This window comes from Epinephelus lanceolatus, chromosome 15 (genome assembly GCF_041903045.1).
Source record: "Epinephelus lanceolatus isolate andai-2023 chromosome 15, ASM4190304v1, whole genome shotgun sequence".
Taxonomy (NCBI): Eukaryota; Metazoa; Chordata; class Actinopteri; order Perciformes; family Serranidae; genus Epinephelus; species Epinephelus lanceolatus.
This window is the reverse complement of record NC_135748.1, coordinates 7,473,938-7,486,940: the sequence shown is the minus strand read 5'-3', so window position 1 is coordinate 7,486,940 and position 13,003 is coordinate 7,473,938. Positions and strand designations below refer to the sequence as shown.

General features: G+C 40.2%; 1 protein-coding gene across 1 annotated transcript in view; it reads right to left on the bottom strand.

Annotated features, from left to right (window-relative positions):
* gabrb1 (gamma-aminobutyric acid type A receptor subunit beta1) overlaps positions 1 to 13,003 on the bottom strand; it is a 101,206-nt gene that overhangs the window by 37,719 nt on the left and 50,484 nt on the right. Inside the window, exon 4 of the mRNA XM_033643432.2 lies at positions 6,470 to 6,690. Within this exon, the coding sequence (XP_033499323.1) occupies positions 6,470 to 6,690 (221 nt within the window). The remainder of the gene's footprint in view (positions 1 to 6,469; positions 6,691 to 13,003) is intronic.

Sequence of the window (13,003 nt, the reverse complement as noted above, 5' to 3'; positions counted from 1 at the left end):
AAAGATCAAAAATTGAAGGAGATTTGGGCGAGGCAGAAGGGATATGTTGTGTGTGAACGGACTTAGGGGGGAATCAAGCACTGCTTATCGTGTTTACCTTGGAGGAGACAGGGAATGATGAGGACAGCCCACAAGGCCTGTGTTCACTCAGCCATGAAGGCAGGGCCAGCCACTGTTGTTTTTGGACAAATCTAGCCACTGCTCTCTGTCCTTTTCAACATGCTCTTTCCTGTTTGGGCCTAAATGGAAAGCACTCTGAGTCTGTCCTAATATACTGCTCTCTCTCCCTCTCTCTGTCATTATGTGTCTCTCTCTTTTTGCGTGTGTGTGTGTGTGTGTGTGTGCCACCTGGGCTCATTTCATTTGGTGAATACCAACTCTCAACTGGAACATCCTGCAGGGTGATGCACCTGATCTGTACAGACATGCAGCTCTTTCTAGGGTAAAACTAATACTGCCATAAACAGGGTCAGGTCAACCAGGCACAGATCTAGAGTCAGTCAACCAGGACGCTTCTGAAATTATTTGGGGTGTCCCTAGCAGTTTTATGAGCCCAAGGCTTGCCACTATACTGGTGCTCAACAAAGCAGTTTATTTTATTAGTTTGAAGTGCTTTTCCCGAGTTGAGTTCAGCTCAGATACTAACAGCTGTTTCCAGATGGAATCGAAACAAGCAGAAGTGGTTGTCTCCAGTTTGTTTTATCTGTACACAAAGTCAAACCTCTCTCAATTTCCCCAGGCCTCACTGCTGGAAGACTTGACAGTCTTCAGTTGTGGGGGTGGGGGGGACCCCAGGCTGCTATTTGGAGGTTCACTTCTCTATAAATGGCAGCTTGTCACGCCTCTGGTGTTTGAGTCCCTGTGTGTGAATGGGGAGCTTCAGTGCAGATTGCGCTGACAGGCAGTGGCACTCAGAAATACAACAGGTTTCCTCTGTGCAGTGCAACAAAACGTAGAAGTTGTTCAAATTCAAAGAATTAAGGCAACCAGCTGCTGAAGGAGCGTTACAGGAGGCCTGCATAACTTTCCCATGTACACACTGTTTTGCATGTTGTTGTTGTTTCTATACAATGAATGTGACAAGTACAAAGTTAGCACAATCCATACAGCCATATTAGCCACATTCATGGGAAATTGTTATACATTGGAATTTTCAGTTAAAGAAAGCTGTGCCACAAGACCAGAGAAAACACAGGAAACACATTTGCTTTTGCTCAAGAAATGGAAAACCTACAATTACCACAATGCACAGCGCTGCACTGGACCAATAAACATTCCCGCCGGTGGGTGACGAAAGGGAAAGGAATCTAGTTGTAGTCTTGCAAATAGTAACCCTGCAAAATTCCCAGTCTTTGTAAAATTTTACAGTGTGTGACTAAAGACTCACATTGTGTTTAGATATGAGCAGGTGTCAGACCTCAGTCTTTTAAAAGTTGTTTCAAAGTCTTCTAGTGTATGGTAGGCTTTAGTTTTTAGTTCTATTGAAAGAGCCCTGATACTTTGAAATATGTTTGACAGAAGTTTAGTTTTTTAGTTTAGTGTTGTTTTTTAGAAATATAATTACACATTGTCACCTGGTTAAAATATAGATAAAATTAAATATTTCCTAAAAACATAGAAAAGTACAGTAGAGAACTGTCTCCAGATCTTCCTCTCAGACTGGTTATGGCTACAACAAGCTCTGCCAATCAGAGAGGAGGTCAGCCTGTATGTACAGTAGCCTGAGAGGCGCTACCTGATATTGCTATGAGAGTATAATAATAACTGAAAGCAACCTTGATGACTAAATCTATATTTTTGTCCCTTATGGCTGGAAAGTGAGGAGGAAATTGTGCACTGAATCATACAGTATGGCACACTCAGGGCCATGTCTAACAGTAAATCATTACAGCATGTCTCATTTTGTGTCTCGGGGTGCTGTGGCAGGTGCTGTGTACTTTAGGATTTACAGTCATCGCAGTTCCTTCCTCTAAATGAAATGTTGCCATGATAACCATGTTGGTTATGTTCCTGTGCTGGTCAACTGTAAAAGAGGCCTGCTGCTCCGCCACCTGCCACACCATCACCAAATCCTGTGCACCATGATGGTGCTGATCAGTGCGAGCCAAATCCATCAACACACACTGTTCATGTCAACCAAACACAAATACAAACAAATGTAAAGGATGATCAGATGAAATAACACACCTGTAGCAAACATACTGGACAACATGAGACAACGGAATCACCTTTCTTAACATAAAAGAAACTAAGGAGACGAGATAAATGGTTTATTATGCATTTGCAATAATACAGTTATAAGATTCCTTTTGGGTGTTCAAGAATCTGGACCTATGTTGGCAGTTAATGGAGATCTGAAAGGGGACTCCTGTGAGGGACAGCACAGAGCCGGATATTCAGGGCTCAGCCCAAACCTAGGGTGCAGGCGCATGCTCCTCTGGGAAGATTTTATGGCAGCCATATGCACTATTTTTCAAGCCATTTCAGATAACAGAATGGCTGAAAATTATATTGAGGAGATACATTTGGGAAAAATATAATCGTCACCAAGGAAAAAAAATCATCCTGTAGAGCCCTCATCCCATTTTGTATCCAATTGTTGTCCAATTCAGCTGTCTTCATCAGCCTGAAACTAGAACACAAATGTTGAGGATGACTTATTTCCTCTTAAAAATAAATAATAAATTAAAATCATAGACTGTATAAAATAATGGAGTAGCTGCTGGACATCACCCATTGCTTTGTGAACTCCCATTTCCAAAGCCTTGAGTTCATGGATGTATAAAGAGACCCAGATACAGCGTTAGAGGTGGGACCCGTTTAATTCCGGTGAGAGTTGATCAGTGGTGCATGAAAAATGGTTTTACTGCTCCATATAAAATTACCTGGACGATCCAGGGATTATCGGCACTGCTTCCGCATTGTGCAGCCCATACAGGAGGCACACTAGAGACTTAAGACAGCTGTGTTGACTAATTCAGGTTTAGTGCTATGGTAGTCTCTCTCCGGAGACCCCGGAGATCTTGCCTGCGGAAGAAGAGTGGAAGAGCCCTGATTTCCAGTGCTAGGCTGTTTGTAGTCCGCGTGATATTGACCAATCACGTTTCAGCCGGCTGCAGTTGTTGCCAGGTTAAACGCTCCGTACGGTGAACTAACGAGGCGGAACATAATTGGCGTCACTGCAAACTCTGAATCCATCGCAATGTTTCAGCATATTTACTTATATATAAATAGAAGTCGGAAACGGAAATTCGCCTCCGCCGCCCAAATCAAAAAAATTCGGGGGTCTGCCCCCAGAGGCTGTATCGCCGTCTGCCGGAAGTCAGACGCCGAATACAGCTGATGGGTTCTGAGAATAGCGCTATGGTAACTTAAATGTGGATAAAATGACTTAATTGTGCAGCGTGGACCAAATGGATTAAATTCTGATAGTAAAATGAGTTATTTCAGGAGGTCCTGATGCTCAAAAAATTCAGCCACTGATTTAAAGATGTCTCTTCACCATGTAAATATATGAGAAAAAAGTCTTTTTGGGCTGCAGGGCATCACATGATGGTGCAATTACACTGTTTGGTTATTACGAAAACTGACTTCAAAGCCTAGCACGCTTCCTGGGGGCCTGCTTGAGTTCGTTGTTTTGGCCGTCACCATCTAGGTTTTTTGGAGTCAGAAGTGATGCTATTTTGATTAGAGGGTGAAGCTGTAGAGGAGCAAGGGTTGGATCTGACTCATAGACTGTGGCAACACCTCTCAGACAAGCTACAAGCTACAGTTGTCTTGAATGTTAAAATTAGTTATAAAGACCAAAAACTGATTTTTGTACCAGGCTGTAAACAGCTGGGCATTTTAACATGGCTGTATAAAGGGGACTGACTCACCTTTAGAGTCCCCCTCAAGTGGCCATTAGGGAAACTGCAGTTTTTGGCACTTCTGCATTGGCTTTATTTTTCAGTCCTGGAGGATGCCGCTTGATTTAAATCTGTGCCCTAATAATCTGGGCTGCTGTAACTACAAATCAAAGATCCCCACCAATGCCAAGTAAATGTGATCTTCAATACTCTGAATTGAAAATTAGACCAACAGAACAACATATACTCAGTTATATTAGATTTCTTTATGAAGTAGCAAGGCTGGAACACCAGAAACCACCCCACACTCCCTTCCAGGGCCAGCAGCGTGAGTTCATGGAATTGGCTGCCGGATTTAACAAGCAAAGGAGAACTATGAAATATTGCCTTACTGATTTACTGGAGGTGAAGGGACATCCAATATATTGGTTGTATCCTACGAAAAAATGGGGCAGTACCATGTCAGGGGTAAAGAGTGAAAATGGTCAGAGATATGGGCAAAAAGCCAACACTGAGAACATTTTGCTTATTTAAGATGATTATAAATGTGAAAAATATGTTAAGGGAACATGAGGGGAGCATAAAGTAACACCCAACAACTTGAATGGTCAATGACGCTATGAACACTGCAACTCTTATTATAACCTACAGTGATCTGAAATGTCAGAATTAGATGCTGATCTAGGACAGGCCTTGATGTACGCCACAGCACCTTATTAAAATGTGCAGCTTTGCCTCAAAACTAAAAAAAAATCTCTCAGCTGAAAAACTGTCAAGTCATCATTCCTCTCCCTCGGAAACACAGGATGCCTTTGAACTCAGAGGACTGAATTATTGACAGTGACCGGCCCACTGTTTCCTCAGTTAACTCCACGCAGCTCACTTCATCGTAGGTTTGCTCTGCTGCAGAGGGCATGGCCGTGTGTACACTGCACCAGGAGAAGCTTCATAAATGATTTACCAGCTGGTTCTCCCTCAAAGCTCCAGAGGAGACACAGACAGAGCAACACTTACTCCTCTGATGGAAGCCTTTGAGGAATGTTCTCCATGCTAATCAGCTGCTACTTAATGAATTCTGCAGTGTTTTTGCATGCAAACATGGCCAAAAGTCACATTCTAATTAGGAGTTTCTGATTTTGAGAAAATAGGACCAGAAAAAACACATACCCCCCCCACACACACGCGCATGTGGGAAATAAAGCTCTATTACTGCCACTCTTTGAAAAAGCCAATCAGCTTTAAAATGTGAAGTAACCATTCATGCACTCATTAATCCAGAGTTGTTAGAAAGTCTTATTGCTTGAAAGCGAGACATTTTTTTTACTGTTCATTACACAACACTTAGCTCCAAGTTTACAGTGTGAGTAGCTGACAGGTACTATAATGAGTGCCAATTTATCATGATATACTGTAGCACTCCCTACTGCAGTGTTTCCGAAAGTGGGTGCTGCGTCACCCCGGGGTGCCCTGAAGATGGGCCAAAGTTGCCGCAAGATGTGCTCATTTACATTTTGTACATTCCACCAATAAATAAGGCAACAATTACATTCACTACATCAACTAGAGTACTTCTAAAAGCCCAGAATATGCAGTTATGTCACAGGAAAGTCTGTTGACCTGACAGATGATATTTTCCCGTTGCTGTGGTGAAAGCACTTTATGGCACATGTTTCCAAGGTTTACAGCAGTCAGGAATAGTAATGTGTCACTGTGAACAGATCTAAATAAAATGCTGATACTCCTCAGCTCCCAACAGTCTGATAACCAAACCTGAGACAGCCAAAAGAATTAACAAGTGGTAAGTAGTTTAATGCACACAAAACATTTCCTGCTGACTTTTAGTATAAGTTTTCAACTGGAAAACCAGTAGGAAGCTTTTATTGTGAAGCGGGTATAGGAAATGTAATGTTCCTGTCACAGAGTTTGTGGAACTTTGTTCTTGGTACTTACCATCAATAAAAACTGGTAAACTCAACAAGAGATGGATATATTCCAACACATTCTCACTCCCAACTTGTCATATATTAACATTTGGTCAGTAGCCCTGCAAGACTATGAAGGTCTAGTTATCCTCTATTGCCAGTTTTGCAATCTCAAGGACGATGTGTCAATTTACGCTTATTACACACATTGTGCCTTTTAAAAATTAACTTCTGTTTCACAGGAAATGCACACTTTCCATTTGTTAAATGCATACAGTCTCTTCAAAATATATTTAAAATGTATGTAAAAAACTTTAAATTTTTAGGTTAAGTGCATTTGGTTTAGGCAACAAAAGTATGTGGTTACTTTAAAAAAACCCATCATGCTTGGGCTTAAGTGGGATTAATACATCTGTGTAGAATCAACGCTGTACCCTACGGCGTAGGCTGATCTGCACCTCCGCATTGACACAGACCTCCTGTCTATTTTTCCCACACTGATGTGAAATAAAAGCAATAGCATCTGTGCCACTTCTTCCATTGTTGTCCCTTAACAACTTCTTAATTCTCTCATCTACCAAATAACATAAAAAAGTCCTGCTTTTGCCCTTTTACTGGTCCCAGGTTCCAGTTTAAAATTACAGTGGACATACAAGAAAGAACTTCAAACCAAAACTGAAGAATGGAAATAGCTCTCACCTGAGACCATATAGCACAGTTCCATCAGGGTGCAGTCTGATCATACGGTTCTTTACTGTCACCCCATGGACGAAAGACTTTTTGTCATTAATGAAGTAGGTGTCAGGGACCCACAGCTGGTCTGCCACCCGGTTGTCCAGGGTGAGATTGAGAGGAATGCCTGTGTAGGAGAGGCGCTTGTCTCTCCAGGACTGTTGGAAGTACATGGTGATGGTGTAGTCCTGCAGGAATGACACAGAATAAGAGGAGGGTTAGCACATCAACATAGACGAGCCAATTTCCTGTGTGCTGTTTGGTTTCTTCTATCCCTGTGAGAACTGACTTTAGTTTCAGTGTTGAGTATCAGCAGTTAGTAACTTATTAACCTCAGATGGTTATTTTGACAACTTTCAACCTGGATTGTAGTACTGAGACTGAGCTGATGGCAGTTGTTAATGCAGCCGCCAACAACTGAACCTGTCAAATAGTGTCTCTTTGTCAGTGGACATCTGCATCAGGTAACAATGCACAAAGGCACCTTTTATGATGATAAAATGCACCTGCTGGTGGCAGTTACTAACGCCATTGGCAATTACTGTAGTAAAAAGATTGATTTTAGTACTGAGACTGCTCTCATTAAGGTTTGGAATGATATTCATCCAGAAACTGATCGAGAAAAGATTCAGTCTCAGTTACTGCTGGCTTTGACACCCCTGACCAAAACAGTAATTCTGAACAAACTGGAAGACTGGGTTGGACTTTCTGACACAGTCTGAAAGTAATTCACATCCTATCTCCAGGACAGGAATTATTTGGTTTCAATAATCAAGTATGCATCTGAATGGAAAAACAGGAGTTCCCCAAGGCTCCATCCTTGGGTCCCTTTTAATCATCATTTACATGCTTCTATCAGACCACATGACATAAAACAATGAAATCGAGTATCATAACTATGCAGACAACACCCAATTGTACCATATTCTTCTAAATAGTGAATATCACCACATAAATATGTATCTGCATCAACATATCAATGACTGGAAGTGCCTGAATATCCTTCGGCTAACAAAACTGAAATAACTGTCACACTCTCAATCACAACTCTTTGTCTTTGAAAAACAAAATCCAGAAATCACAGTTAAACTCTGACTCTACACCTTAACAGGCATATTAAATCAACAAATTCTGCGTTCTGTAATTTTAAAACCATACAGTAGCAAGAATTCGAGGGTCCGTGTCCAGGTATGACTTCATACTGTTCATATTTTTATTTCCAGCAAGTAAGATAACTGTAACTGTCTTTTCTCAGGTCTGATAATATTTTTCATGATCAAAGTTACTGAAAGTCAGCTTGATTTTTGTCAAAGTTAAGTTTTTGCCATGTATAGTTCATCACTAGGTTTTCAAAGCCACATCTGAGCTTTTATTGAGGATCATGAACTGGGGATGGAAGGAGTTCATTGTGTCACATTAACAAAAAGCACAATACTTGAAAAGACAACTACAGTGTTGTCAGATATGATAGAACTAAACTCCTCATTCCTATATGGTTTTTCATATGAAATAAAGTGTCTTAAGGGGCTTTAGACTTCATCAGGTCCTGCCAGGTCCTGCCTTGTTCTGTGTAAGTCCCATGTGAGAAAGGTTGAACTCCCTATATACATGGAGTTACAGAATGTAACAGAATGTCATCATGTTGTTGCTGGAAAAATGCCTGCCATAAATAGTATGAAAAATGTGGTTTGATGGAATGCAGATCCAAAGGATTATACATTTAAATTGGTCACTCAAGCTGACAGTAACAGCCTATAATGCGATGACTGTAACAAAATCTGCTGTTCACCCAGCTGGGTGTGTTGACTTGATGTAGGTGTGTTATGAATATTATGTCTACAGTGCATGATTTTGACTGCTGCAGTAGCACCTGAGCCTTTTGGACTCAGACTGACAGTTCCTATATTATACTGAAGGAAATATCCTAAACTCACTGTTGAGCAGCTACAACAGAATACATACTATACTAAATAATTCAAACAAAGGTAATGTTGAATAATACTCAGAACAAAGAATAACAAATAACTATTTAACATTAATTCCAAGATTAACTTGATAAGTGACCAAAATTAAATTAGTCTGTGGTGAGGTTCAAGTATTCTTTGAAACTGGTGTCTGTTAAATATTATTTGTGAGGGAAGACGCCCCACTCTGTAAAACCACTGTATGATCAGAAGTGGACTGTAGAGTCCACATCTTCTACAGACTGATATGTCTTTTCTCTAGGTGATTTTGTCACATTAGTTTCAGAAGGCACATCTTTCCAGTTTAATTTTCATTCATACGATATTAATCATATAAGCTTATAAATTTGATATTCTTTAACTAGGACTAAAAGTATCAACCCAATCACCTGAACAGAAATATGGAATTGTATGTTTTTGCAAAACACAGATATGTTGTATTTGTATGTTATTATGTAGCGAATATGCTAACACTTTACATTTTAACAACGCTATGGTTAATGTATGTGCGAATATGTTTAGGCTCAAAACCCACTTGGTTATGGTTGTAAAAGATCATGTTTTGGCTTAAAATACACTGTTTTAGGGGCACAATCCTTGCAGGAAAAGCAGGGATGTGTCGCTAAAAACAAAAAAACAACTGCTCTTCATCCCACTATTCCCAGAGGAAAAGCAGTGACCATCGTTAAAAACAACTGCTTCTGTGCCACTATCCCGGTAAGAAAAGCAGCAATGCCTTGGTAAAAATCAATCACTTTTTGTGCCACTATCCCTCCTATTACTCGTGAACAGTGTTGTCTTACCTAGGTGACAAGCCATCAGCCATCCCCTCCACCTACTGATGACAATGTCGGCTTATATATTATGTCACTTTAGAAACAGTGATAATATGTACGAAAATGTAACATATTCATGGTTTGCAGAAACATTCACTGCCAACAGTTTCTCCTAGAGACTGGGCTGGATGAATTTGGATGAAAAAGCTCTGTAAAAGTAAGGTGTGTCAGATACATATTTCATTACCGTTTAGGTAAAGATAAGTTTTGGATCTGACTCAGTATCAGCAGACACTCAATATTAAAGGATCTCGGATCAGGGCCAAAAGAACTACATTAGAACATCCCTATATTCCACCCTGAATTCTGTGTGTGTAAAACACTGTGACAGTTCAAACTTTACTCAGAGGTCTGGACACTCTTTGCCTGATATTTTGAAGCTAAGTTTACAGCTCTCTGAGAGAGAATGTTTGTGAACATGGCCCCTGGTTATTTTGGCCCCACTCACTTATTGAACTGTTTGCTCTGCCGGTACATCACTGTACCACCCTACTGTTAAACTAGAGGTCATGATTAAGTATGCTTTGGAAAATTGTAAAGACTAAAATGAAATTACATATTATAATGTTTTCTTCTTGTGTCTAAGTGACTAATGGGAGCAACATTTTTTAAAATTAGTACAGTATTGAGCAAGACCACTGCTGCCAGTAGCAGCGAAACAGGCTGTGAAGTGTTTGTTTATGCCACTGACAAGTTTAGATTGTTATAAGTGTGGACAACTTATGGAAAGGATCCCTAAAGAGGTCTGCCTTTTTGTTAAAGTGTAATTTTCTTTTTGTTAGACAGCTCTGAAATCGCTATCGCCAAACACACCAGACTCCATTTAAATAAATAGTAATTTTAGCGTGAAGAGGCAGCATATTCCAGCCTGCATTCATGCCCAACTTGTCAAATACCGCTTTGTCAGTGATCTCGGTGTCAGATACCTACACAGGGAGGTACTCTTTGTGTCGGTATGATACGCACCAGACGATGGCAGTTGGCAACAACTGAACCTGTCAAATAGTGTCCCTTTGTCAGTGGACATCTGCATCAGGTAACAACCAACAAAGGCAACTTTTACGATGATAAAATGCACCAGCTGGTGGCAGTTACTAACACCATTGGCAATTACTGTAGTAAAAAGACAGAGAAAGTCCATTTAGGACAGGGTCGGAGGCACAAAAGATGGGTCAAACAAACTCTGGAATTTCCCACAGAAGCCCTTGATTTGTTTCCTGTGTGAAACCAAAAGTCAGTAGTTACTAGTCCATACCCATTGGTAGCTTTGTCACCTTCTACCTATGCCAATCCTCAATGCCTATGTGCAGTTTCACATAGATTGACCATGTCGGTGAGTAGAAAAACGTGGGACAGACAGAATGACTGACTGACAGAATGACACACTGACAGTTTCTGTGATCATGTACAGCATACCATATCATGACCCAGTCATACCAAAAATTAGAAGAAAACAAACATTGGTCCACAGGGGGAGCCACAGCGATCGGTTGCATTTTAGCCATTTTTAAGTATTTTTCTGTTGTTATAGCGCCACCCAGTTGCCAATTAGAGTTAAATTTCTCCAGTCACCTTGAGGCATCCTGTTCTACATATCTACCAAGTTTAGTAAAAATCCATATGGCGGTTAGGCCTAGATAAGAAATTAGCTCTCTAGCGCCCCCATTTTGTTTGACGGGGTCAATAATGGAGGGGTCCCCTCAGATTATGTGTGCTCATATGCCTACAAAGTTGCATGGTGATCAGTGAAACCCTTGAGATGTTATACACCTTTATGTGATGAGCCACGCCCTCTGCAATATTCATTGCCTTATAGAAGCTCAGTTTTAGTAAGTCTTCCAACTTTTGCCAAGAGGGAACTTTAGATATTGGTCCCTAGATTATGTTCACTGAGTTTCATGCAGATCGGTCAAACTTCCTAGGAAGAAATTGATTTTAAGTGTTTTTCAAAAAATTTGAAATGGTGGAAAATCTATATAACCAGAAGTTATGGGTTCTTGAGGCAAATGTGTTCCTCATGAGGAGAGGCATCTCTGTGCAAAGTTTCATGTCTCTACGACATACGGGGCATGAGATATGCCCATTCAAAGTTTGCAATTTCAATTGGTTGCTATAGCGCCCCCCTTTGGCCAATTGATGTAATATTGCTTCATTCGTATCCTCCCATGACCCTCTACCACTGTGCCAAATTTCACATGGATTGACCAAGTCAGTGAGGAGAAAAACGTGGAACAGACACACCCACAGACAGAGTTTTTGTCATTATATAGTAAGATTATATATATATATATTCTATATGTATTATTCGTCATTATTTAGTAAGATTTGATAACAAAGTTGTGTGCTAGCATGTGTAGCATGTAGTGATGTATATCACGTGATACTACATGATGTTAGTAACAATTATACTTATTTTAAGCCAAGCCATGATGTTTTTCAAGTTTTTTCTTATTTTGCACAATGAATGAATATTACATACACTGAAGAGTACTGTATTTCATGTCTCCATCTGCTCACAATAAGGGTATGCATGCAAAATATGATGTTAATTCCACTACGAAAGAGACTTGACTGTCACTAAAATTATGTGGGGAAAAAAAGTGGATATATCGATATCGGTATCAATTATCGGCCAAATAAGTTGTCATATATCAGCATATCAGATAGCCACAAAATATCCAAGGCATTTTCCTTAATGTTGTAAGCTGATTTTGAAAAAGACTGTATGCATATAACGAGCAGAAACTGTACATTTCCTGTAAAACTTTGAAAATTTTTGAAAAGACACGATGCATGTATCAAAGATATGTTGACTTGGGTACCAGACCATGCAGAACTGATGCAGGAAGATACCAAGCACATCATATTTTGATGTTTGGGTTCACTGACAAAGCGGTGAGATGAGAACACGCTGCATATTTTCACATGTAACTGGGTTAATTTAGGGTTTATTTTGACCAAATGGTGATTGTTGAAACAGTGGAAAGACAAACCAGGAGGTTTTTTGTGAGTTTTATTTTGGATCTGTCAAATTACAATGAAATGTGTAAACTATGATAAAATCGCTGTTTGTTTAAATGGAGTCCGGTTGGTTTGATGATAGTGATTTCGGGTCCATTTACTCTTTAACAAAAAGGCAGACCTCTGCAGGGATCCTTTAAAAATGTGGTCAGACACTTAGAACAACAATCTGAGCCTGTCAGTGGCAAAAACAAGCACTTTTAGTGGATGTAAAAAGTACTCTATTGTCCGCAGGGACTCCATTACAGCCTGTTTTTCCACTATAGACTGCAGTGATCTCGCTCACTACTGGACCAATTTCAAAAATGGTTGATCCGGTAAGTCACTTGGACACACAAATATGGGAAAATAGGTCTAGGTTGACAAATATCAAAGTTACCCTTTAACAAAATTTCTCCCCTAAATGGATAAATTCCATTGTAGGGGCCAGGCAGGCCCCTTAAGATTATCATCAGGCTTAGGTCATGTGGGTCAGTAGAGTTAGTACAGTGAGAGGGTTGGCAATATAAGTATTAAGCAATAAGTCAACTATGTGTGCATTCAAAGGGTAATCCTGTGAGAAAGACAAAGGATCCCTGTGCATTGTTGAGTTGTGCACCATGATTTACAGTCTGGGCTGTCACAGGGCAGAGTGCCGCATCTTTCCATGCAGTCTGTACCTTCTTTTCAAAAATAACTTG